General features: G+C 61.3%; 1 protein-coding gene across 2 annotated transcripts in view; it reads right to left on the reverse strand.

Annotated features, from left to right (window-relative positions):
• The window catches only part of RXRA (retinoid X receptor alpha), a 70,344-nt gene extending 45,840 nt beyond the window's left edge, over positions 1–24,504 (reverse strand). The window contains exon 1 of one of the 2 annotated variants that reach the window (XM_017848857.1): positions 24,405–24,504. In XM_017848857.1, the coding sequence (XP_017704346.1) occupies positions 24,405–24,414 (10 nt within the window). In that variant the 5' untranslated portion in view covers positions 24,415–24,504. Of the gene's footprint in view, positions 1–16,632; positions 17,507–24,404 lie in introns of those variants that run through there. The other variant, XM_017848867.1, reaches the window with a different exon arrangement.
• Between the last annotated feature and the right edge of the window lie 2,627 nt (positions 24,505–27,131).

Below are 27,131 nucleotides of genomic sequence, written 5' to 3' on the forward strand. Positions count from 1 at the left end.
TCAACCAACACCCCGGCCCCAAATCTCAGCCCCATCTGAGGACAGGCCAGATTGGCCCTCCTGAATAGTCAGGAGAGACCCAGGCCTGCCTCCACAGGAGCATCTGATGGCGGAGCTCCCCGCAGGCAATGTCAAGGGGCTCCATGGGGAGGTCCAGCCCCTCCCTTGGCCAGGCCTATGAAGTCATCCACCTGCAGGAACCTGGACACTCAGGCCCCTGCTCTGAGCCAGGGGTGCCCCAGAACCACCCAGACTCTGAAGGAGAGAGGAGGATGGGGCCTGACACACCAATGTGTCCATCTCCCTCACTGTAGCCCGAACCTGCTCACAAGACCCCCAGGAAGTGGCCCTAAGGACTGCCGGCTCCCGGGTGCCCTGCAGGCCCCACACAGACCCCTGGCCGGCCTGCTCCCTAGCCCTGCCCTACCCAACCTTTCGTGACACACACAGGGATGCCCCAAGGGTCCATGATCAGTCCCCCAGGGCTGGCCAGTGGGCCAGGAGGGAAGAGGGGAGAAGGAAGCTGCAATGGACACAGGAAGCCACAGTGAGGCCAAGCGGGACTCCACCAAGGGAGGGACAGAGATCTGGGTCTGCCCCAGACACAGTGCCACAGTCCTGCCAGCCCCATGGACATGTGGGAGCTAGGAGTGACTAGGATTGCAGAGCCAGCACGGACAGGCTCCTGCCAGGACTGAGAGGGGACAGACACTTCCCTGAGAGCCCACAGTGTCCCGGCCTCAGGACCGAGCCCAGCCAGGCCAGGTCGGTCAGGCTCTGGATTCCTGTCTGGCCTCTGCCTTTGTGAGTTTGGTCTCCCAGGTTCCACGTGACCAAGAGACCTTCAAGGACTCTGAATACCAAACCCACCTTTATGATCACCCACCCCTGCACAAATGCGGAGAAAGCAGCATCTTGACTCCCTATCCCCTCACCCAGGAGGAGCCAAACACTGGCCTCTCCCTCCTTGAGCTCCACGGGGCCCCCTGACATTGCCTCCCACCCCTCTGCCCTCCCAGCCCAAGAGGACCCCATGGCAGGGACCTTGTCCAGTTTCCCCAGTGCAAGATCAGGGGCTGGCACAAGGGGAGACTGGGAGACGCAGGGTAGCGAAGGGGTGTGACATCAAGATGAGGGGCCCAGAGGTGCCGCCTGAGGCCTCTGGCCCCTGAGGCATGTAGCATACAAGTGCAGCTAGCCAGGCAGCTCAGTCCGCAGGGGAGACAGATCCAAAGGCAGGGGCAGATCTGCAGCCCAGACCTACAAGACCCTGCCAGGGCCCTTCCCCAGAGACCTCCACGAGCTGCCAGGGCATGAGAACAAGGAGTAGTGACCCACAAACCTTGACCTTCCCCAAGCCTCAGTCAGGAGACACCAACCTAACACCCTTCAGTCTTGACTGACCTCAAACTCCCAGAGCACTGGCAGTGGCCCCTCATGGAGACAAGCCCCATCAAGGCCCAAAGGGCCTCGGCAGGAAAACCACTCTTGATTATAAAACTTACAGTCTATAGTCTTTATAATCTATAAAACTGTAAGACTCAGCTTAGGGCGATGCCTGTGAAGGCATCCAGCAAGTGTGCAATGACACATCTGCACTGTCACTGCCATCAACATCACCGTTGCCACCATCATCACCGCCATCATCGCCATGAGTTGGGATCACTACGATCACCATCACCATCATCATCACCGTCATCATCACCACCACCATCACTACGATCACCATCACCATCATCACCGTCATCACCACCATCACCACTGCCATCACCAACATTAACATCACCATCATCACCAGCATCAACACCATGATCATCACCATCAATGCTAACATCACCATCATCACCACCATCACCAACATTAATATCACCACCATCACCACCACCATATACATCACCACCATCATCACCACCATCACTACCATCACCACTACCATCATCACCAACACACATTAACATTCCCATCATCACCAGCATCAACATCAACACCATCATCATCACCAACATCACTGTCGTCATCACCACCATTACCACCACCACCATCACTATAGTTACCACGACCATCATCAACATCAACACCATCATTGCCACCAACATCACCATCACCACCATCATCATCACTACAGTCACCATAATCACCACCATCAACATCAACACCATCATCACCACCATCAATACTAACATCACCATCATCCCCATCACCAACATTAATATCACCACCATCATCACCACCATCATCACCACCATCACTACCATCACCAACACACATTAACATCACCATCATCACCAGCATCAACATCAACACCATCAACATCAACACCATTATCACCACCAACATCACTGTCATCATCACCACCATTACCACCACCACCATCACTATAGTTACCATGACCATCATCGACATCAACACTATCATTGCCACCAACATCACCATCACCGCCATCATCATCACTACAGTCACCATAATCACCACCAACAACACCATCATCACCATCAATACTAACATCACCATCATCACCAACATTAATATCACCACTATCACCACCACCATATACATCACCACCATCATCACCACCATCAATACTAACATCACCATCATCACCACCATCAATACTAACATCACCATCACCATCATTGATATCACCACCGTTACCACCACCATATACATCACCATCACCATCATTGCCACCATCACCACTACCATCATACCATGATGACCATCAACATTAACATCACCATCACCACCATCACCATTACCACCATGACTACCATCAACGTCACCATCATCACCATCATCACCACCACCATCACCACCACCACCATCACCAACATCAACACCATCATTACATCATCATCATCACCACCATCATCACCATCACTATCAGCTAAGCAAACCCTTGCCCTGCTCCACTGTGCAGATGGCAAGCTGAAGCCCAGAGATGTTGACAAGTTTTGTCACAAGTAGCAAAGGGATGGTGTTTTGGGTCCTCTTGGCCATAGTGAGCAAGTTGAGGACTGATCAGGGGCAGAAGGAAGAACAGGAAGTGGTGCTCAGGCTGATGGCCACCCTTGCACAGCCCATTCATACAGCCCAGGGGCGCTGAGGTTAGACCTGGTGGTGGCAGGTACAGCTGCAGCCCAGCCACAGTGAGGGAAGTGGGAAGCATACCCAGGAGGAAGAGGGTGGTCAGGAGGGGGCTCCCCATGAGTAGTCAGCGCCTGCACTGAGGAAGCATTCGAGACAGAGCTGAGAGATGAAGACACCTGCTAACTGGAGCATGAGGGCCAAGGTCTTTGCAGGAACCCCACCCTGCATGCCTACTCCCCCAAGAAGCCCACCATGGGAGCTGAGGCCACAGGCCTCCCACCACGCCCAGCTACATTCAACCAAATATGCACGAGCCACCTTTCCCAAGTCTTGCAGCTGTTGCTGTGATCACCCACCAGGCTGGCGGGGCTGCCAGATGCCCATGGTGGCCACTGTCCAGGGATGCCCCAGGCGCTAAGGGGCACACTTAATCTGGGGCCATGCTGCCTGAAACACCATGGTTCAGAAGAGGAAACAGCCCCAGAGCTGTATCCCCTCCCAAATTCTTCACAGCTTAGAGGCAGATGGGGATGACGGGGGCACACCTGGGCCAGGCAGCTGGGAGGTACAGGCCAAACCCTTGCCAGACTCCTGGTCCTCTGTGACCCAGCCTCCTGGTTGTGTCATGCCCCCTTCACCACCCTCTGTGTGCCCCAGTGCTACAGGGAGAAGAGCGCCCAGGCTGCTCATGGCTTCAGGCTGACAGCAGAGCTGGCTGCACCCCTCCCTGCCCGGCTCACCCTGTACTTGGTGCAATTGCCCCCGACGCTGGCTCAGGAAATGCCAATTACCTACTGTCACTTCCCACTTCCCCATGACTCCAGGGCTTCCCAGGGCAGGGCGGGTTTTTTCTTTTTTTTACGAGAAGCCAAGTGATCACCTGCAGAACTGGCCCCTAACAGGGACAAGCAGGCAGGGTCTGTCCCCAGAGGGCTGAGAGGCTGGCAATGACTGGCCAGTAGCTGTGGGACTCAGAGCCCCATCCCAGAGTGCCTGCCCAGGGCTGGGCTCCCAACGCAGCTGCTACTCCTGCACCCACCCAACAGGCACAAACCTCAAGGGACGCCCATCCCCAAGGTGCAGCCCGCATGGCCAGAATGAAGTCCTGAACCCAGGGGCCAGGACCAGGGACCCCAAATCTGAGGCTGGCCCTTTTAGGAGAGCTACAGGGCATCTGATTTTACCTGGAAGCACCCACATCCCTGCAGCCTAAAGATGGCTGGGGTAAGCAAGAATTCATGTAGCCTCATTAACAGGGTCACCCACCCATCCCAGGGACCCAGAAGTCAGGAGCGCTTGGACCAGCCAGCGCCAAAGAGGAAGCCAGACGAGTGCAGTGATGGAAATCGCCCAGCTCCAGGGCCAGGCCTGTCCAGCCACTCTCACTCCACTGGTTCCCAAAAAGGAGCTCCTGCTGTGAGGGTACAGGGAGGAGGCAGGCTCAGGGCCACCCACCTAGAAAGATGCCAAGAGGCCCTGAAGAGTCCTGAGAGCTGCTTTCCAGCCACAAAGCTGGAGACACTCAGCAAGCTGACCTGTGCCCCTGTACGGCCATTCCCCATGAGGCATGGTGAGCAGACCACCCAACTGCTGCCTGGGGCAGATGCTAGGAGGGTGGGAGTCAAGCCCCAGTCCTGGCAGAGTCCCCATGGGAGGAAGCGGAGTCACGGAAAGGGCATGATCAAAGGCGGGGGGCCACCAGGAAGCTGGTAGCCCCAATCGCCTGTGTGTGACGTCTTCCCCACCCTCCCCCACCGCAAAATGGAGGCTCTGACACCGGGGCCTGCCCTGCCCACTGCACCAAGCTGGGTGACTCTCATGGCCCCCTGCAAACACACAGACTCCCTCAGGTGATAGAGGAGCTGCTGTAGGCCACAGCTCCCACAGCTCAAACACCTACTGCAGGTGCACGCCAGGCGACATTTCATTACACAGCTCACAGAAGTGTGACAATGGGGAGAAGCTCCTCCTGCGCCTGTCCTGCAGGGGAGGAACCGGGGCTCAAGGAGGCAAGATGCTTCCAAGCCCAGAACAAGAGCTTCCAGGCCAAGGCCTGGAGCCCTGGCCTTCTGAAGCCTCAGTCCACCCCTTGGCCACCCCTCGACCACCAGGGTGGCCAGACACAGCAGACGCCCATGAGCCCTGAGAGTTCCAGCAATGACGCCCACCTTGGAGGACAGGCACCAGCCCGGGGACTTGGCAGGACGCTCACCTCTCCAGGGCCAGGCAGGGGCTCCTGGGCACCGCAGCCTCCCTTCCAGGCCGTACCCCTGAACTGTCTCTAGCACCTCCACAGGGCCAGACCTTCGAGGAGGGTGAGTGGGAAGCAGGGGAATTCCTGGAGAAACCCCGCCTGCCCCACAGCCCGCCTGTGCGGCGAGGGGGCCCCCAGCCTGTGGGCTCCTGGGGGTAGTTTCCCTTCAACAGGAAAATAAATGATTCTTGTTTCATTTTGAGCCATGTGGCTCTTGGTGGCTCGGAGGCCCCACCACCGCCGCCAGCAGCTCTGTCGTGGAATGGCCGGGCTTTCCACCCTCAGGGCGGCTCTCCACCCTCATGTGCACGGCCACTTGGCTCAGAAACACACCTGCAGACCCTCAGGTCCCACCCGTGGTGGAGCGTGGCCAGCTCCACGCAGGAGGCCGACACGATGGTTCCGTCGGGGACTCTGGAAAGATCAGGGCAGAGGACGCTCCCCCAGGCAGGTCCTGGGGCCTGGCGTGGGGCCGGCCTCTCTGGGGGACGTCCCCGGTCCTCCCATGGCCGGTGGAGCAGCACCACTTGCAGATGTGGTTAGAGCAGGCAGGGCACAGCTGCTGGGGCCGCGCGGTGGACAGAGTCCAGGCAGGGAGTCCCCAAAGGACACAGCACCTGCTCAGCATCCAAGGCTGGCAGTGGGGGCCCTCTCCGGCTGGTCCCAACTTTCCAAGAACCCCCTCCACACCCGTGCCATAAGCCCAGGCCCACCGTAGCACACTGCATCCCCCCCACAGAAGAGGCTCACCACCTACACACCCTAGCTGGGTGCCTGTCATGTGCAGGGGCCCAACTGGCAGGGCATCTGCAGACTGGGGACAGGGCCTCACCCATGAGACAGACCGAGAATAGGACGTCAGCCCACTAAGCAGGACTTCCCCATCACAGCCCTGGCACGGGCGCCCTCCCTGCCTCTGCCACCCCCAGGACCAGGGCTGTGGCGGAGCTCACCCGCACCAGCCCAGAGGCTCAACTGCACCCAGACTTGCCTCTTCCAAGCTCAGCCTCAGCGCATCCCTCCTGCCCCACAGAAACTTGCTGAGGGCCCGGGTCAGGCTCGTCACCACTCTGGGCGAGACAAACCAGCCCGTGGCCACGGATGCCACAGGTTGAGCCTCAGAAACCTCCCTCCTGGCTGCCATGCCTGCTGTGAAGGGCCTGGCCCCCCACCCACTGTCCCAGGCTAGGGGCTTTGAACTTTGAGAGTGTAATGAGGAGCCCTGGGAACTTCTGGCAGTGACAGAGTGGACATCCTGCCAAGTGACCCGTGGAGGGGACAGCAATGGAGAGAAGGGTATGCTGAGCTGGCTTTAGCCTGGCCTGGGCTAGGTCTGAACTTGGCCACTTCTAGGGGGGCCCGGGCCCCTACCCACTGTTTGCCAGACTCCCCCTCCCCTTCCCTTAAGCCCGGAGAGGGGAGTGGGCTCCACCCTGCACCAAGGAGATGCCAACCCAGGAGGCTGAGAGGAAATCCTTCTGGGGAATCCAGGCAAGCGCAGGCCCCAGCCCACTGCCCCCAGGATGGCCACCCCCATCCTCACCAAGGCTCTGACCCAAGGCCTCACTGCATCCCCTCCCAGTCACACCAATCGGCACGTATCAGGGTACTGTGGCAGCAGAAAGGGACGAGCCACTGGCCTGCAGACGTGAGGGTGAACAGGTGGCAGGCAGCGTCTCTGCTCCTCAGCGCCGAGCCCCAAGAACCCGAGACGGGGCTGCAGCCAGCGTGCACAGCAACTCCGAGCCTAGCCAGCAGCCCCCAGGGGCCTCGGAAGGAAGGGGAGGGATGGACAGGCTGGCGGCAGCTATGGAGTCTCTCTCCAGACTCCGGGTGACTCCATCCACAGAGTGTCTCCCACAGGAATGTCCGCCAGCCCCCTGTACAGGCAGAGTCAGACATGGCCAAGTCCAAACCTAGCCCAGGCCAGGCTAAGGCCAGCTCAGCACACCCTCTCAACCACTGTCTCCTCCACTGGTCACTTGGCAGAATGTCCACTCTGTCACCACCAGAACTTCCCAGGGCTCCCTATTATACCCGCAAAATCCAAAGCCCCAGGCCTAGGACAGAGGCACCCAAGCCCTGGCCCCCCTAGCCCTCTGGGGCTAGCCCTCTGCTGTCCCAGGGCTCCCCATTACATCCCCAAAGTCCAAAGCCCCCGGCCCAGGACAGAGGCACCCAAGCCCTGGCCCCCTAACCCCCTGGGGCCAGCCCTCTGCTGTCCCTGTCCAGCACCCTTCCCAGCCTGCTTGGCCTCACCAACCTCCACTTCTCTGAATCCCATGAGCAACCCCCAGGTGGTGACCAAAGCTAGCGTCCACGTGTGCGGGGAACCCAACAAAACTGCATATCCACCATCTTCTCCCCTCCTGACAAATCCAGGAAAATGGGTTCCGTGCAATGGGAACAACGTGCACTCTGTGCCATCCAGAGGGGCCGGGGACGGGAGCGAGCTGGGGGCATCCATGACAGGACGGGCCAGGTGGCAGACATGACTCTCCGAGGAGGACCCAGGAGACCAAATCCCTCCTTGGAGGACCAGAGCTTGGAAGGGAGGTGAGAAGACCCAGCTTAGGGGATGGGGCAAAGAGGACACAGGCCTGAGGCCACCCTGCCTCCTCAGCAGGTCACCGGGTCTCAGCCCTCTGGGGCATCCAGCAGGAAGAAGGGGAGCCAGCAATGTGCCTTCCAGGGCTTCTGACCCCCACACAGTCCATCCAGCAGCAGCCCCCGTGAAGCAGGGAGGGGGCTCCATCCCTCCAGAGAACGCACAGCCTCCAGACACCTGGAGACCCTCAGCATCTGCCCCAGGGCACCCGGCTGTCACCTGGCTCATGAGGAGGAGGGGGCAGAGGAAGGACAGCAAAGGATGACTCCCCTCCTCACCCAGGTGCAGGAAGACCAGGGAAAGGGGCCGGGAAAGGGGCCGGGAAAGCCCGATGCGCCCAGAATGGCGGCCACCAACTCCAGAAGCTAAAACCTCCCCGCGCCTGACTCACAGGAGAGGCTCCTGCTCAGGGCCTTTCACTCAGCTTCACACACAACACTAAGCTGATGCTTTAGATGACTCCCCAGAGGATAAGCAGTCGATAAGCAGTCAGACAGAGGTAACGGTGGGAGAAAGGATCATCACCACGAGGCCATGGGGAAAGGCGTACGAATCAAAGTCCAGCAGCCAAAAATACAACAGACCCTGGGTCCCACTCCTGCACACGACCGGAACAACATCCCAAGTCATCCCCAGGAGGGACAGTAAGTGTGCTTCGGGAGATGCTGAGAGTGCCTGGCCCAGCCACCAGATGCCCGCAGTGACCCCAACACATGTGCCTGTGCACGCAAGTGCACACACACACACTGCTTCTAGCTGAGAACACCAAAGACATCCTCAGCCCTGAGTGAGGTGCACACAGTCTAACAGCCCGGGACCCCTGACTGAGGTGCACACAGTCTAACAGTCTAGGATGTTTTCTGCAGAAAAGTAACTTAATACAAATTCAAACCTCCTATCACTTCAAGAAAGCTGACCTGGAAAATTCTTTCTGTGCCCACTTTACAGATGAGTACACCAAAGCCAAGAGCTGAAGAGACCTCTCTGTGGTCCCCACGGCGCGCAGAGCTAAGAGTCCTATAAGCGCTTCCTGCCCTCCAGGAAGAGTCGCCGAAGGGATCTGAATTCAGACTCCCCAATGTCACCTCCAAAACACAAATCAGAGTTCTTTGCTGCAAGAGGCTGGGGCTTTCAAAAAACCTTGGGCTCACAGAGTCAGGCTGGGAAGGCGCCTTCACCATCACCCCAGACGGCCCAAGCGAGGCAGGTGCTTGGGGGAAAAGGGGAGACACTGAGCCCAGAGAAGCCCAGGACAGGCTCATGGTCACCAGTAAGTCAGGGCTGGCGCCGGGACGAATGTGCGGGACAGGCAGGCCGCACACCTGCTGCTTACTGACAGCACAAAATGAAGGAAACGCTTGTGGACGGCTCCGTAAGGCAGGTGGCCCTGGTCAAGGACTGCGGGGTCCCCAGGTGCACTGTGTTCTATTTCAGATGTCCGCTCCAAAACCAAGTGGCTCCTAGAGACTGCCCGGCACAGCCTCACCTGGCATCCATCAATGCCCATGCAGTGCTGAGGAAGGCTGGGCTAAATATTTACAAATTGAGAAAGGACTTTTAAAAGGCCTGGGAAAATCGAGATGGTCCAGGCTTGCACCCTGGCCAGACCAATCCGGTCTAAGTCCCTCCCTGAGGCTCCCCGTGGTCTTGGGAAAGTTCCTCCATGGCACTGAGCCTGTCTTCCTGTACCGTGGGCACCGAGAGCGCATCCTTCTAGGGACGTCTGTGAAGACACATGAGCACTCCACATGGGCCCTGGCACTCTGTGCATGCCAATTAACAGACCTCCTTGCCATGAAAAAGAAACGGGACGTGAGCCAGGGCCGGGCAGGGCCGAGCAGCCGGGAGCCGGCTCTGGCCTCCATCAGCAGGATGGGTGTGGGGACCCTACGACTCAGCCCCCTCACTCCCTGTAGAGAAGGGCTGCCCCTACTTCTCCCCTCTCAGCCACCCCACACCGCAGCCACAGCAGCGGCCCAAGGCAGGCGGAGGCTGACCGTTTACCCCCAGTCTGGTCGCTTAACCTCCCTGCTGCTCTCTGGCACAGTGTTCCAATGCTGGGCTCAGGAGAACAGAGTCAGGTCCACTGCACCCCTCCGGCTACACAAGTCCCTGCCACCACCCAGCCTCAGTTTCCTCATCTTTAAAATGGGAGTGGGGCAGACCCCAAGGGGTCCTCCACAGAGCCTCAAAGTAAGGAGAGGGAGGAGAACCACCCACGCTCCCATCCTTGTCCAGAGCCCAGAGTCCGGGTCTTTCCTCTGGAACAAAGTGGCCTGAAAGGAGTCCTCAGGCCCAAACACCCAGGGGAGACCAGAGAACCCAGTGGTCCTGGCCTTGGGCTGCAGGACAGGGCCACCCTCAGTTTGCTCATCTGTTGCTGACAGCGGCAGCCTGGGAGAATCAGAATACTCCCAAGACACCCTCAGCACGGCCACATACGGAGCAGCCGTGACCAGGCCACAGGCATACTCCATGGAGCGGGGTGTCCCAGACCTGGCCCCCACACCTCTCCAGCCTCTCCCCACCTGGGGTCCCCAGATCCTCTCCCCAACAGCCCCAGCAGACCTGCCATGAGTCCCACACTCCAAAGGCAAGACATAGGCACCCTCCCAGGCCACATGGAGTGGCCACCAAACCTGGCCCTCACCTGCCAGCCACCTGCGGTCCCGTGCCCGCCAGGCCAGGCCACTGCCCGAGAGAGAGGCGAGAAGGTGCAGCCTCATGGCGAGAGCAGGTGACAGGTCCCACCACAGAGGCGGCCCCATCGGCCACCGGCCGGGGGGCTCAGGGTCCCACAGCCTCGGGCGATGCAGTGCGGCGGCTGGGTGGGCAGGAAGGGGCCTGAGGGAGGCGGCTGAGCAGAGCTGGAGTCTCTTCCAGGCAGCCTGGAGCTGGTTGCGAGCAAGTGGTGCTCATGCTGGCCTGGCAGCCCAGTTCCCCTTTCCCAGAGCTGCCTGGTCCCCCACCCTCAACCAGACACCTGTGACCACAGGCGGCTGCCATTGGCCAAAGCCAAGAGCTTCTTGGAAGAGGACAAGGACCCCGGCCTCATTTCCTCAATCCGAGACACGATCGTCACGCCCGCAGCTGGTGCAGCAGATGGTCTGCCACCCAGCAGGGGCCGGGGCAGGACAAGGGCAAGGCCCGGACGTTGGGCAGCCCCAAGTTCAAATCCGGCTCCACCAAGCCAGCTGCCCACTGCAGGCAGATCAGGTGACTTGGCTGAGCCCATTCCCCATCTGCGTGCTGGGGTGCACGGTGCCAGCCGGCATGCAGGAGTGCTGGATAACCGGACACAGGGTGCCTGTACTTGTCTTGGCCTGGAGTGGTGGCCTGAAAGAAGCCCAGGCAATGTTTGGGGGCCACCACCGCTCGCCCAGGCCCTCATGTCCCCACCATGACATCCCCACCTGCTCCCAGCAAGGGCTACATTGAGCAGGGAGCCCTGGAGAGGCCAGCACACGGGTCCTGGGGGATGTCCTGTGGGGGGCGTGGGGGACGCAGAGGCCTGAGTCCAGGAAACAGGCCAGGAGTCAGACCTGGCAGGGCAGGGGCCGGAATGGAGCAGAGCCTCGGATACTGGTGAGGCAGGGCCTAAGCAGCTCTGGATGGAAGCATGGGGGCAGGAAGGGGGCCTTCATGGCTCCCAGCCTCCCTCCAGCCACACAACGAGGGCTTTCTTCCAGGGCACAGAATGCCTTTTGTGGCCCATCAGCCAATGGCCAAGCCCAACGCTGGTAGTGAGCGTGGGGGTGTGGACATGCAGCTTTCAGCCCTGCCAGCCCCTGGCATGCTAGTGGGGGTCCTCAGTTCCCACCCACCCAGGAGGCCTGAGACCCAACCAGCTCTGTCCACAATAGGCTGCCCTGCCCAGGCTGCAGAGGCCATGGCCCGGGAACCAGGCCTCAAGGAAGACTGTGCAGGGGTAGCTCTGAGCCGCAGGGCCTCACAGCCCACACCCCATCGTCTGTGCCCATCCCAGGCCAGGAGCTTCCTGCCTGCCCCACCAGTGCTGGGGACAGGCCGCCAAGTTGTCACGCAGGGCTGGAGGGGAACCAGAATTCTCCCGTGATGGCACCCCCACACGCTCACACCCGTCTGAAAACCCTTCTGCAGGCGGTGCTCAGGGCTGGAGGCCAGGCTGACCCTGAACCACAGGAGAGCACTGCCCCGCCTGAGCACAAGGAAACCCGCTGCCCCCAAAACCCCAAGGCATCAGCGTCAAGGCGGCAGGTGGCACACAGAGGGCTCCTTTCCTCCTAGGAGACAGAAAAGGGCCAGAGAACCCTCGCCCCCAGGCTGACCGGGTGACGGCCCAGTACAGCCCCACCTCAGCCTCTTCCTCCAGCCCTGGCCCCTGCCCCAAAGCACGCCCTGCATGGGTCCACACAGCTGCTCTCCCTGCACCCACAGCTCCGCCAGCTGAGGGGCCCAGGGCAGGTCCCTTCCCTCCTGGGTCTCACCCACCACAAAAGCCCACGCTCTGCAGAACCCACTAAACTCCCAAGTCTCCCTAGCTTTGGGCTGTCCCGAGCTTGCTGGTGTCTCCACTGCTGCCACATCCCCTGATTCCAACCTCAGTCACTGGGGACCCCAGCACAGTTCGCTTTCCTCTGCACTGCCAGCCCAGCCACGTGCAGCAGGGAACCATGAATGTCTGCCTGGTTTGGAGTTCAAATGCGATGAGGGAGGTCCCCGAGGTGACACTGAGGAGGGTCCAGGACTCCCTGCCGGAGTGACAGTGTGGAGGGTCCAGGACTCCCCCCAACAGGGTGACAGTGTGGAGGGTCCAGGACTCCCCCCACCAGGGTGACAGTGTGGAGGGTCCGGGACTCCCAGCTCTAGTGAGGAGAAGATAGGCTTTTGTTGAGCTGGTGTCTGCACCACAGGCACATGCTAGTCTCATAACAACACAAACAACCCCCAAGGCCTGGTTTCATCAAGACCCGGACCAGATGGTCCCTCAGCCTCCTGAGTGTTGGCCGGGATCCCTCCTCCCTCCTCTGAACTTTCCAGCTCTCTGCTCATCTGGTTCAGGGCCTGGAACCTGGACAAGCTCGTCCGACGGACGGAAGAGGGGATGGGACGGTTCTGCCTGGAGTGAGGGTCACAGCCCACCTATCTGTCCTCATGCAGCCCAGGTCGAAGCTTTATTCCCAAGAGGCACACCGTGCCACCACACCAACTGCCACCTCAGCTGTGACCCCCAGATCCTCACCAGCTGCCTGAGGGCCTGGTTCCCAGAGTGGGGCGGGGAGTGGGGGGTGCGAGGCCCCCATGGGAACCTGCAGCCCTCACCCCATCGATGTGCTTCATTTATGTCCAACAAGCCTCACTGACAGCGAAGCGGTGCGGTCTCATGAGATTCGGAATGAGGGTCCGTGTCCCCGTCCCACCCATGCCGCAGGGTTGACCTCAGCCCCACAGGGGACAGGCAAGGTCCAAGACTGCAGGGCCTCTCACAGAGCCAGCAGAGACTGACCTCCCACCTCAGCAGGTCTGGTGCTGGCCCCCGGACACATCCTGACCTGCAACAGGCTCCCAGCCCGCCACACCCGCTCAGGCCACACAAGACAGCCTCACCTCCATCCTGCCTCACCCTGACGTGGCTCACCAGTGAGAGAAAGACGCCCACAGCAAGCCCTTCTGGGGTGAAGCGGCCTGGGCTCCCAGCCCCTCACAGCCCACCCATGTGCGCTGACACCAGGCAAGCCTCTGGCAGGACATGGGCTTAGATGGGTCCACCCTGTCTGTCCCCACCTCTGTGCACACACATAGCCACATCTGCCCAGCCACCCACAGCATGAGATCCCAGCAGCCCAGGGCCTGCCCCTGGGGCACAGCCAGGTGGTTCCAGTCCCACCGCAGCCCCTTCTGAGCCCTTCAGCCACGGTCTCGCTAACCAGGCCCTGTCCAGACAGCCCGAAGGTACGCCTGCATTCGGCCTGTCCCAGAACTCTGCGCCCAGCACTGGGACAGAGTCCACATTCGCTGAACGCTGCCCTCAGGTGGGCAGGGCCTCCCCAGCCAGAACCAGAGGCCACCCGGGACCAGTTCTCACGCACATGTCTTCCTAGTTCAGAGAGGGCAACGCTACAGACCAGGGTCTCCCAGAGAGCCGGCGGTTACACAGTTACCAGTCCACCCTCACACTGCCCACCCAGGCCTCGGCACCCTACCCTGGATAACTGGAGGGGGTTGACTCATAACCCAAAAGGCCCCGCCCTCATGAATTCACACCCCAGCACTCTGTGAATCTCACACACCTACTGTTCCATCAGTGCACAAGGGCCCATGGTGTCCAGTCCCCAGCCTCTGGCCCACTCTGCCAGTCCAGCAAAGCCAAGACAGCAGCCAGGGGCTTTTCCACAGGACAGGCTGCAAGGGCAGGGCTTCCCACCAGATGCCCTGGCCCTGCCCCAGCCCCCAGCTCCGGTCTCCTCAGCACCCAGCTCCTGGCCCCCAGGGAGCCCCACTGCAGCCCCCACTGTCTCTCCAGGTCTCACTCCTTCCAGCCAAGGTGCTGGAGGCCAGAGCTTGGGTTCCAGCCAGAGCCCTCCGAGCCCAGTCAAAAGCACACACACACACACACACCACCCAAACCTCTTCCTTCCTCCCCACATGCAGCCAGCAGCGAGCGTGCAGGCAGGGGCAGCAGCAGGTCGGGAGGTAGATGCCAGCCCAGGGGGCGGGGAACACTATCTCCCAGCAGCTACACCTTGGCTCAGCCCGCTGCCCTGCCCCCCACATCCTGGCAGGGCTTGTGTGCATCTTGGTGGGGGTGGAGGGTCATTACAGAGCAAAGTGCCCAGCTTGCCCACTAGCCTCTCCCAAATTCCTGGGTCCAGGGACAGAGGGAGAGGAGGGGACATGGGGAGGACCCCGCTGACTGCTACACCAAGGAGGCGGTGGCTTCACCTGCCCACAGGTACGGTTTTCATCTGAGCAGCCCCCACCAGGAGGCTGCATCCAACTCGTCCTATGGGCCCCACACGCCGAAGGCACCTTGTGGCCACTTTACGAGGGAGCACCTTGCGGCACACCCTGCTGAGCACCCCGGGGAGGTCGGGCTAATCTGCAGAGAAGCCCTTCAAAGCCCTAACCAGGGCCGCTGAAGAAAACAGGCAGAGCCAGGAGGCCCCACCCCCAAATCCACCTGAGGAACTCTGTCATTCACTTGCCTACCTGCCGGCCAGATCCCTCAAGGCCAGCGCCACCCTCTCTACCACAGGGGCCTGTGGCCACAGAGGAGGAAGAAGGGCGGGCACCATATAGACCATGGTGTCCTGCCCCACCCAGCCCCCACCGTCTCCCACCAGCCCCTCTCAGCCCCTGGCCTGGCCCTTACAGCACACACGGTCATTCCCTCTGCATCTTCCTGCCAGGGACACCTCCTCCAGGAAGCCTTCCCTCTCCTGCTCAGACAGTTAGAAGATCCAACAGGGCCCAGCCCTGAGAGACAGCCCTGAGAGAGCCCCTCTCAGCACTCTGCCCCAGTGCTGTCAGTGCTAAGGTCTGAGCTCAACTCCTCCGGACAGCGCTCTACCAGCAGGTGAGACCAGCCACACTCCTGGACCCAGGACCCAGCCCAGACTGGCCACCTTGGCTGCGCACTCCCACACCCCTGCCTCTTCAAAGCCTCTGCAGCTCCAAGATCTCCCTCCCCAGGGTGCCCCTCTCCAGGGCCTCCCTCAACCTTCCCAGTCCATGTCTGTCCTTCAAATCAGTGCCCACTGCAGGCTCTGACAGCAGCAGCGGCGGCTCAGAGAAGGAAAACCCCTTGTCTGGATCATGGAGCTGGCCCAAGGCCCCTCCGGGTTCAGACTCAGGCTCTGTCTGACCGGGTCCTGCACCTCCTGCCCCCCTGGGGCCACATTTCCCCGGTATAGTGAGGGGCACCCCCTGAACCCTCAGCTGCTGGGAGGGGTTCCCGGGGGCTCTGCTGTCTCTACTGCAGACGGACAGTGGGGGATCCGGCCATGGGTAGGAGGTGCTGACAGCTCAAAGCCCCTGACCTCAGGACAGGCAGCCCTGGATTCTGGAGGAGGCCTTTCCTCTGGCCTCAGACCTGGGCCAGACCTGGATGCCAAGGAACTGCAAAGGTGTTCCATGAGGCTCGGTGGCCAGCTTCACTCCCCACCTGGCCTAGGAGCTGGGACAACCCACAGCCAGGTGTCGTGGGGCAGCAACAGGAGGGCCGAGGCCTGGCCACAAAGGCAGCCACAGACAGCAGGGACCCCACGGCACTGGCTCACCAACCCTTCCCAGGTACCGTCCCCAGACACCCCAACCATCACACTGAGGGGCCCGTCCTGTCTACCTCCCGGCCTGCAGCCTCCTCCCGGGGGGCCGCCCACCTGCGAGGCGGTATTTGCTCCTTGCAACCACTGGCTCATGGGAGGCTCCTCACTTCTCACAGCCTCCCCAGCCCCCATCCGACCCCACGCAAAGCCCCCAGCCCTGATCTGGCTCCTGGCTCCTGACCCAGGTTCTCCAGGAGAACCCAGGCAGGACCCCACCCCACCCCTGCCCCCAGGCCAAGCCATGGGCAGGCCAGCCTCAGCACACCAGCTCACAGTGCCCTGGCCACCCCCGCTCCCCTCCTGGGATCGGTGTGACTCACAGGGCCGGCACGCCACCTCCGGCCTACACCGCGGACGGCCACCCCCAACACACGCACCTGCCCAGACTTGCCACTGGTGGACGGTGGTAGTGCCAAGGCCACACTGGGCCCTCAGGTGGCATGACCGACCACAGCAACAGAGGGGCTGCAGGGGAGAGGGCAGGAAGGTTGTGCTCAGGCAGGGAGCACAGAAAAGGCAGCCCCTGCTGTGCTGGAGTCCCTAATCCTGAAGCTCTGACAGCCCCAAGGCCTTCCCGCCCTCCAGGGGAAGCAGGCTGGAAGACCTGAGTCTCCAACGGAGAGACCAGCATGCCTCCAGGCTCTGCTGTACTGGAGAAGGGGCTGGAGCCACCAAGGCCAGATCCCAGGGCCACTGCCCCTCTCACACAAGGCCCCAGGGTTGGAGCTGGGGAAGGTTGAGCTCCATCCTTAGGGGCAGCTGGGTCCAGGTCCCTACAGACCACAGGCACAGAGGGGCTGAGTTGGACCCACGCATCCGCCCAGGGTGGGCCGAAGGTCTTCTCATCCGTACGCTGCAGCTGTCCTGCTACCTCCCAGGACCGCAGGGGGTGGGGTGTCAGAGAGGGTCTGGAGCAGGAGGGTGAGACCCTGTGGCTGTCAGGGAGCATAGGAGCATTGTCTAAGGCCTGGAGCAAGGCCCTGATGAGGGAGACCCACCAAAACCCTGGGCCACAGCCACTGGCAGTGCCTGCCACAGACGGTCAGTGATGGGCAGCGACTCAGTCCTAGGGGCCCTCCTCGACTTCCTGGACACAGACACAGATGCTTTGGATGGCCAGGAAGTGAAGGGAGACCCTGTCTCAGGGTGCCCCAGAAGCAGCTCACCACAGGACAGACAGCCTCCCCTCCCACTGTCTGTCTCGGAACTCCCGGCCCTCCTTTATCTCCACCCCACGCACAGGGCATCTGTGCCCTTGGCAACAGCTGTTGCTGACAGGGCAGGCCCGAGCCCCACCCTCGGGGAGCCCACAGGGATCAGGAAAGGCCCAGCTAAGCACGGACAAGCAGGTCCAACCGAGAACAGCATAATTCCGGGTCCTGCTGTGCAGAGGAGGTGTGGTGGGGATGAGCTATAGGGCTGGAGGAGCCGGGTGGGCCTCACAGGCTGGGCTGCATCCAGAAGCTCAGCTGGTAGGCAGGTGACCCAGCAGGAGCTGCCTTTGCTGACTGACAAATGGGTGTGGCTGAGGTCCACCCCCACCCACAAGGAGGGAAGGCAAGAGACGTGTGTCCCCACCTGCGGACAGCGGCAGGACCTCTCTTCCGGGCACAGGATGAAGCAGGACAATCTGACTTGAGAAAACAAAACAAAGTCACAGGCAAGGATGGCCTGGCTCCTGTCCTCCAGGCTCCAGAGGCCGCTCCCGAGGCTGCCTGGACTCCTGCAGGCACCCCTGCAAGGCTGGGGTGCTTCACAGCCTGGGGTCTGCTCCCTTGGCAAACCCCAACTCCAGGCTGCCTTTGGAAGCAACCGCATGGCACCCGCTGCCCGGGGTCAGCGCTCCCTACCCACCCCTCCTGTGACTCTGAGTGGCCGACCCAGCCTAATGGCCACAGTCCTGAGGCTGGCAGGGGCAAGGAGGGCCACCACTTCGTTACGTGCCCCAGGCACTGCTCCTTGGGACAGGTGACAGGGGCCAGAGCCTGTTCCCTCAGCACCCAGGAGCCTGCCTCTAAGCAAATAAACCAACAAGCATCCACATTCGCCTCCAGGCCACGGGACCCTTTGGGACCAGGCTGGCTCTGCTCACCATCTGTGTTCTGAATGCAGATGGCCACAGCCCTCTTGGGTGGCAAGGGTTACACCGCACAGTGGTAAGGACTCCACGCACAGGCGCTGGCCGGTACACACACCTTCAGGTGACGGCAACAACACTGGCACTGGCCTGGCTCCCCAACGCCGACCTGACCGACGGAGAACTCGCCTATCTGCCTAGGATGACAGCATCCAGCCAGGAACTCATCTCCCAGGAAGCAGCCAGGGTGGCCTGGCACCCCCGGAGCTCTGTGCCTTGCCTGTACCCTCTGCCCCAGCCCTGCCCAGAACCCTGGGTGGCTGCCAGCTTCCTGCCGAGCTGGCTCCTCGTTCCCAGCCACAGTCACCGTGAAACCTGCTCACCGCCCAGGGCACCACCATCCACCCCCACGGCCACTACTCAGACATGAGGGACAGAAATCGAGGGCGCAGGGGCTGGCCCCAGGTCCCTTCCACACACACCGGATTCTCAGTGTTGGTCAATGTCTGAGCTGCCCATCACCTGCCCCAGCTCCCTTCCTACTGTTTCTGGGTTGTCCATGTTTGGTGGGCTACCTGCCCCCCAGCTCCCTTCCGGCACACAACCTGTGATTCTCAGGGACAGGCCTGGGGGATCGGCCAATGCTGAGCTACCCATCACCTGCCCCGCTCCCTCCGCACACACCTGGATTCTTCAGGTTGGTCCAATGCTGAGCTGCCCATCACATGCCCCAGCTCCCTCGCCCCAACACCGGATTCTCAGGGACAGGCCTGGGATCGGCCAATGCTGAGCCGCCCCATCACCTGCCCCAGCTCCCTTCCGCACACACCTTGGGGATTCTCAGGTGACAATGCTGAGGCCGCCCATACCTGCCCCAGTGGCTCCCTTCACGCACGACACCTAGAGAATTCTCAGGTTTTGGTCAATTGCTGAGCCGCCCATCACCTGCCCCAGCTCCCTTCCGCACACACCTGGATTCTCAGGTTGGTCATGACTGAGCTGCCCCATCACCTGCCCAGCTCCCTTCCGCACACACCTGGATTCCTCAGGGACAGGCCTGGGATCGGCCAATGGCTGACTGCCCATCACCTCGCCCCAGTTCCCTTCCGCACTACCTGGATTCTCAGGTGGCCAAATGCTGAGCTGCCCATCACCTGCCCCAGCTCCCTTCTGCACACACCTGGATTCTCAGGTTGGCCGACGCTGAGCTGCACACCACCTGCCCCAGCTGGGCCCTTCCGCCACACACCTGGATTCTCAGGTTGGCCAATGCTGAGCTGCACACCACCTGCCCCAGCTGGGCCCTTCCGCCACACACCTGGACTCTCACAGCCCCTCCAAGGGGGGCAGAGCAGGAGGGTTCCCGCTCAGTACCCCATCAGCTCACGCAATGTCCCCCATACTGGCTCTGATGGAGGTTGCGGGGGAGGGGGGCGGCAAGATGGCTTCCTGGGGACAGAAGCCGGTGTGCAGAACAGGAGAATGTGACAGATCAAAATGCACACACAGAAGGTGAAAATCGGGCCAAAGCTGGAGGCTGGAATAAAAATGTTAAATCTCTGCAAGAGCAGAGTGCTCCTCCCTGACCCCCACATCCAAACTGACCTCTGTTTTCACAAAGGCCAAGAAGAGACCGAAGTGGTCCCGGAGAGGGAAGCTGGGACAGCGGTCACCTCCGAGGGGTTGTGGGAGCCGGGGGTGTGGGAGTGCCGGCTGCAGGGCACACACACATGGAGACTGCGCAGGAAGGACACGCGTGCCTTCCCGAGCGATGATGCCAGCACACGCAGGGTTGAGTTCTAAGGAGGGCCCAGCCCCTCAACTGTGCTGGACACTGGGGGGCCCCTCCCATGCTCCGGGCCTCGCATGCTCCTGGCCACCTGCCCTTGGTCAGGCAGTGATGGGGACAACACCATGTGGGACAGCACGTGGCCCAGGGAGGGCAGCCAGCTCGCCATCAAGGATCCAACACCCCTGGGGCTGGCCGAGACCAGTAACCCCAACACTGCCAGAGGCCCCCAGAAATGAACGCAGAGCATGGAGAGGGTGAGAATGGGTGACCTCAGTACCCAGCATGGATGCAGCGAGCTTGGGGCTCCATCCCCAAAGGCTGAGCAAGACTGGCCAGGTCCCCACTCCCAGTGCCAGCCCCTCAAGGGACGGCCCCTAGGCCACCAGCCACAGGGCTGCCAGGAAAACCCGGCTGACGGGTCAGGGACAGTGATGGGGGCGGGCATGGAGTCAGGGCACACAGACGCACACTCAGCCGGTGAACACATGGCCCAGAGGTCAGCCCGCCCACTGCCCGCCACAAGTAAGGAGATGCTTCCTGCACTCCCTCTGAGACTCGACGCCCAAGGTGCCCTCACCATGCCCCTTCCCTCCCTCCTGAGCCCCTGCAGCCCACAGGCCCAGCCAGATCCCTAGGGCTGCGTCCCTGACGGGTCTCAGCTGCAAGGAGCCAGGAGGTCCCTCCCTACCACGCTTTCATTTCCATGCCCAGTGCCCAGTTGCCCCCATGAACACAGCCAGGGAGGGTGCTGCCCATGTGCGGAGCACCCGAGATGCGCCAGCCAGCACGGGTCTCACTGGTTCTCTGAAAGCTCCCTAAGCATCACCTTCTACAGACAGAGAACACGGCAAGGCTCCAACACACAAAGGTCGCCCTGGCCGAGGCCACGCAGCTGGCCCGGCTGTCCAATCATGAGCCCAAGGCTGCCTGAGCAGAGTGTGGGGGGTGGCGGGGGAGGAGAGAGAACAGAGGGTGGGACAGGGCAGCAGTGGGAGCTATGGTTGGGGCACTGTAGGGACCTCTGCCCCCTGGGGGGAGGGAGACAGCATAGATGGGAGTGGTGTGGACGGGGCACGCAGGCACACGCACAGGTCAGAGCACGAGGCGCACACACACATGCACACAAACGCACCCCTCCAGGCACCAAAGCTCCTAGACTCCCACAACCCTGGGCACTGCAAGGTGCAACGGCTGGCACGGGCAGGCTCCGTGGCTGAGGGCGCCCCTCTGGGCCTCCACGAGAAGGCCTGGCTGCACCCACAGAGGGGCCGCCTTCTTCCACCCCAACCAGTGGGGCCGGCGGGAGGGTGCCTTCCTTCCTACGGAAGATATCAACTTTGATAGGAAACACAAATCTGAATTCCATTTTTCTTTTTAAAAAATTAATCACTAGCAAGGCTTGCTATGATCTGCCCACATGCGGAGAAGGGAGGCCAGCAGGCTATGAGCCTGGCGGGGGTTGGGGGGTAGGGTGAGGAGCAGAGGGAGGGAGGGAGGATGGGCAGCAGCCTGTTTTCTCTGAGTGGCCTCTGCCATTGAGTTGCAGGACGCGAGGTGTTTGTGTTTGTTTTGGGGAGTATTTTATAGACTCTCAGCAACCCCCCAGCCACTAACACAAACTCACACCGAGAGTGCTCTCCCGCCAGAAGCCAGGCCTCCTGCTCTGCACCAGGGAGTGGCTGCTTCCAAAGCGCCCCTGCCCCAGCCCTCAGGCTTCTCCTCGAGCCCTGAGAACCCACGCAGGGCCCAGAGCTGCCGGCCCCAGGCCCACCTGCTGGCCACCCCAGACTGCCCGCTGGCCTTGGCCCGTGTCCCCGGCTGTAAAACTAGATGGCCGACCCAGCGTCACTCCCAGATCTCCTGCCAGGCCAATCATCCACACATGGTCTCTGGGCTGACCCTCAGATGAACCAGGGTTTATTCTGGGCCAGGACCTGCCTGGAATCCCCTGCCCACTGCCTGGAGCAACTGTTCGCAGTGTCCACAGCCCACCCAGGAGCCCTTGGCAGCCCTCCATGAAGATCGCCCCTCTCCCAGACCCCAGAAGCCACTGCAATTCTGGAGGCAGGAAGGTTTCCTGGGGTGCCCAGCCAGCCACAACCATCGGCACCAGGCCAGGAAGGCAGCAGGCAGCTCCCATCTCCCCACAGTGACCCATGCTCTGGCCTGGCCTGCTCTCCGCCCCCAGCCTTGGGTCATTCCAGGAACATGTCAGGCTCTCTCGCCTCTAGCCTTGAACATGCTGTTCCCTGGGCCTGAAACTCCTCCACCTGTTTCCTGGCTCACTCCAGCATGGCTCCGTTATATAACACCTCCTCCAGGAAGCCTTCCCAGAGTCTCCCAGTTGGGGTAGGGGTCTCATCTCCTACCTACCCACTCAAGAACAGTGCAGGGCACAGCCAGCCCCTCACCCTGGGTGCCAAGGCTGAGGGCTACTGAGGATAGCGCCATGGCCACTCCATTGTGAAAGCCTGGGCCCTGGCCAGTGCCTGGCACATAGCAGGTGCCAAGTACAGACCTACAGGATAGCAGGACCAGGTCGGCGCCGGCTGCAGGAGTCTCCGCAGTCCTTAAGAACTAGCCAAGCAGGTGCCAAGTTTCAAGGAGACCCAAGCAGTAACACAAGGCACTAGCCACGCTGTGCTTCCCCAAGCAGGTTAGACAACCTCTCTGAGCCTCTATCTCCTCTTCCATAGAAATGAAACTGAAGAAGGAAGTCGCCGGGAGGCAAAAGGTCTAAATTTTGCCACCCACTTGCTACACCTCCCCAGGCAGCCGCTGGCCTGGTCGCTCTCTGGGGAGGCAGAGGGAAAGGCACTTTCTCAGGGCTAAACATGTGGAGGTTGTGGGGGTTTGGTCTGGGAGGAAGACTGGAGCGGGGAGGTGCCCTGGGGGCCTCCCTCAAGCCACAGCCTGTGGAAAAAGTGGCCCTGGGCATGGGCTGAGGGCCGGGATCCCTGTGACCAGTGACCAGTGCAGCCCACACCAGGAGGGTAGCCTGCAATTCACCCCCTTACCCCTCAGGACAGCTAGGGACCAGAGCCACCCTCAGGCCGGGTGCAGCCCACACTAGGGAAGTGGCAGTGACCATCAGGCTGGCCTTCCCTCATCCATCCCACAGGTGGTGAGTGCCAACCACCGCCCAGGCTCAAGCTCCACTGGGGCACAGCGGCCGCTGCCTGAGGATCCGGGTTTGAGTCCTGGCTGCATCGCTCACAGCTGGGCAGGGCCTTGGGCATCTGACTCAGCCTCGCTGGGTCTAAATGTCCTTGTCCTCAGAAAGGGAATGGCGCTCTTGCCTTTAACTCCTGGAAGCCGTGAGGATTAACCGACACCACAGATAGCCACCTGGACAGCCACCTTCATGCACTACTCAGAGAGTACCTGCCCATCAGGCGACTGCTTCCCCCATCAAATCCAGGGCTAGGAACAGGCAGAGAAAAACCAGGCTGGGAGGCCAGGTGAGGTGGTGCACTCCTGAAGTCCCCACTACCCGAGAGACCAGGGCAGGAGAACCACTTGAGCCCAGGAGTTCACGTCTAGCCTGGGCAACAAAGCAAGACCCTGTCTCTAATTTTTACAATTTTAATTAAATTAAATTAGAAAACAAAGGTGGGTCCTGCCCAGGGGCACCCAGTCCAGAGTCAGAAAGACAGCCTTTTCCAGGAGCCCAATGGCTATCGGCTGGTAATGCGGCAAGGGGGAGGAGACATCAAGGAGGGCTTCCTGTAGGAGGTGCCACTCACCTCCCTCCAGCTACAACCCAGGAGGCTCCGACACCTTCCCATGCCAACCCCTGGCCTTTCTGTGGATAGCTGAGGGATGGGACAGACCTGCACACATGTCTACCATGAGAAAGGTAGGCCCAGGGAGGGTGACAGACAGACGATGGGGACCCCTGGCACCAGAAGACAGGAAGATCTGGGTCCAAAACAGCCCCACCACCTCCTAGCCAAGGACTGCAGCACACAATGCTGTTTCTCTGGACTGCAGAATTCTCATCTGGAAAATGGGCCAACGGCCTGGGAACATGCAGGGTTGGAGACCACACACAAGAAGGGCTGAGCGCAGGGCCCGGCACACAGCGGGCACACAGCTGCTAAAGACAGTCAGACATGGACCACAGTTCCTGGCAGGCAGCAGGTGCCCATAACTGAGCACATCTCGGTGGCCATGCCCTTCCTGTCACTGCCATTCCTAGCCCAAGGAACAGCACCAAAGGCTGCTCTCTGGGACCGGAGTCCTTCATCCTGCCCTGGCCCCAGACACTTCCACCTTACCAGAAAGCATGGCTCCTGATGGCCTCCGGCTCTGTGGCGGCCTGGCTGTGTGGCCCAGCCCAGCTCCTCACCCTCTCTGGGTGCCTGCTTCCTCATCCATAACGGACTGGTCTCCAGGGCCCCTCCCCTGCTGATGAACCCGGGGCAGACGCCACAGCCCAGGCCAGGCTTGGCCACAGGTTCCTGGAATGCCAGGCCCCACCCAGCAGGCAGGAGGGTCTGGCCTACGGCAGCTCTGCAACCGAGAAGGCGGTCTCAGCCCCTCTCCTGCTGCCCCTTCACCAGAGAGCCAGATTCCAGACCTCAAGCAGCTCCGTGTCCAGGCCAGATCAGAGAGCCTGTGCCACCGCCTGGGGTCACACAGCCTACAAGGGCAGAGCCAGGACTGGCCTGCCCCACAGAAGCACACACCCCGCTGGGCCCTCTGCTGCCACCCTCTGAGGTGGTAGAGTCCCGGGAAGAACAGGGCCTCACAGTCCAGCACCCGGACAGAGTTCCCCTGCCTGCTGGGGGCCCCCAGGTGGGTCAGTGGGCCTCTCTGATCCTGTCTCATCCTCTAAACTAAGCCTAATAACATCCACCCCGTAAGATGATGGGGAGGCCTCCGTGACGCCCTCTAAGGTGACAGAGAGGCGTCCGTGATGCCCTCTAAGGTGACAGAGAGGCCTCTGTGATGCCCTCTAAACCGTGTGCCTGGAATCCAGTGATAACAAATCAATTCCGCCAACGGGGCCAACCACTGTCTCCCCTCACGGGACAGTCCCAGGGCCAGGCCTCCTCCGGCCAAAGGAAGAGGGACACTCACCCGAGGCCCCCACTCCACCCCATCTCCCATACTCAGCCCAGGACGGGTCCATGCTCCAGCCCCAAGCAGCAAAGCCAGCGTCCAGGCGGACCTCGGCTGGGGCCCTGGCCGCGGCCCCCCACCTCCCCAGTGGGCGTGTGTATCCTGCCATACTGTCAGGCGCCCTTGGCCTACCTGGCTCTCTCTCTCCCTCCCCACACCCTTCTGCGTCTACAAGCGGCACTGAGACTGGATGGCCTGGCTTCAAACCTCATCCTCACCCCTCCCCACACCTCAGTTTCCCCTCCATAAAATGGGGAAGCAGCAAGGATCCCGTGGGCCCAGACTAATGTCACCCTGCCTTGACGTCAATCCCTCGAAGTGGCCTCTCCTCCCCTCCCCAGGGAGGGAAGTGGGGCCTGAGCACCCCACAAGGGAGGCCCAGGCTGGGCCTGGCACCCAGTCCTCCACCAGGCTGGCAGGATGTTGGGAAATGCACAGGCCCTTATTTCAACACTGCTGGCCACGTCACAGACGGGTTTCAACACGCAGCAGCGCCCAGGAAGGGGCCACAGCCATCTTGGCCCAGCCACCTGCCACGCCGCCCGGGGAAGACAGGCCCGGCCCTGCACTCATGCACCCATGGCTGCCCTGCGGCCCCGACTCAGGTGATGACCCTCATCCTCAGGACAGGCAGAGACAAGGACGGACCACTTCAAGGGAGCGCACGCCACCCCCGGGCCTGTTCTCCATACCCCAAGGGCCAGGCCATAGGCCCAGTGAACCAGAGGCACCAGCCCAAGAGCCGGCCACCAGGCCCTGCCCCAAGCCACCAGTGCCACAGCCATGAAATGGGGCGAGAGTTCTCTGCCAGCTTGTGAGGGGCGAGGCCTAGGGGAGATCATGTTATGGAAAGAGAACGTGCCCCCAAAAGTCTGGTCCCCATCGGCACTGGGGGAGAAGTTCAGCCCAGCTGGCCCTCGCCAGGCACACAGCAGCCCCGCCAAGCCCCACACCAAACTGGGCTCATAGCCAGGGCTGCACAGGCCCTGCCTGAATGTGAAGCAAAAACAGCAGGGGAGCCAGAGACAGTGGCGGCTGCCCAGGGGCATCTGACTCTAGATGACTGGTACCCTGAGGCCTCATGGCAAAGGACACAGAGGCCTGGGGGACCAAGGGACTTTCCCAAAGCCACACGTCAGAAGAGACAGGCAGCAAGGACCCCACTCAGCCCCGAGTCCCAGCAGCCCCCACAAGGCCAGTGGGAGGGAAGACTTTTGTAACCGGGTGGGAATGTGACGGGGAAGCGGGATCAGCTTCAGATGCAAACCCTGCTCCAGGGCGCTGAGCGTGTCCCAGAGCGAGGGTGACCCACCTGCCACCCCAGGGCTCCCCACACTGTCTTTGGCACTCAGCCCTCAAGTAAAGCTGATGTGGCCTCTTCCCCAGGCCCTCCAGCTCCTGCCACTCCCTCAGGTAGGACCCAGTGGAAGAAGAGAGACTGTACTCTCTGCTGACCACCCACCTTCCGCGACAGCCTCTCAGCAGCTACCAACCGGCCAGCCACCCTTCTCCTGGCAGCATTCTCTCCTAGAGTGAGGGCACGCATCGTGTTCCTGCCACCTCCAACCCCAGACCCTGTGCGGTCTGAGCTCAGCTGTGCACAAGGCCCACTGGGTCCCACCACACCGTGAGCTGCAAGGGGTGGATGCTTCTGTCCAGATCTCCCTGGCCCCAGCCTGCAGCCCAGGGCCCAGCCAGCACACGGGGACAGCTTGCGGGTGGTGAGGAAGGACGACCAGGGAGGTCACATCGCAGGCAGCACTCTGAAACTCTGAAAGGCCCTGGCATGCCCAGGCTGCCCCAACAGAGCTAGAGAATCCCAAACGAGGGGGTCACCATGAGCCCTTCGTCTGCCGGGCAAAGGCCTGGCCCTCGTCCTG

Source organism: Rhinopithecus bieti, unplaced genomic scaffold (genome assembly GCF_001698545.2).
Source record: "Rhinopithecus bieti isolate Rb0 unplaced genomic scaffold, ASM169854v2 scaffold_2205, whole genome shotgun sequence".
NCBI classification, from domain to species: Eukaryota; Metazoa; Chordata; class Mammalia; order Primates; family Cercopithecidae; genus Rhinopithecus; species Rhinopithecus bieti.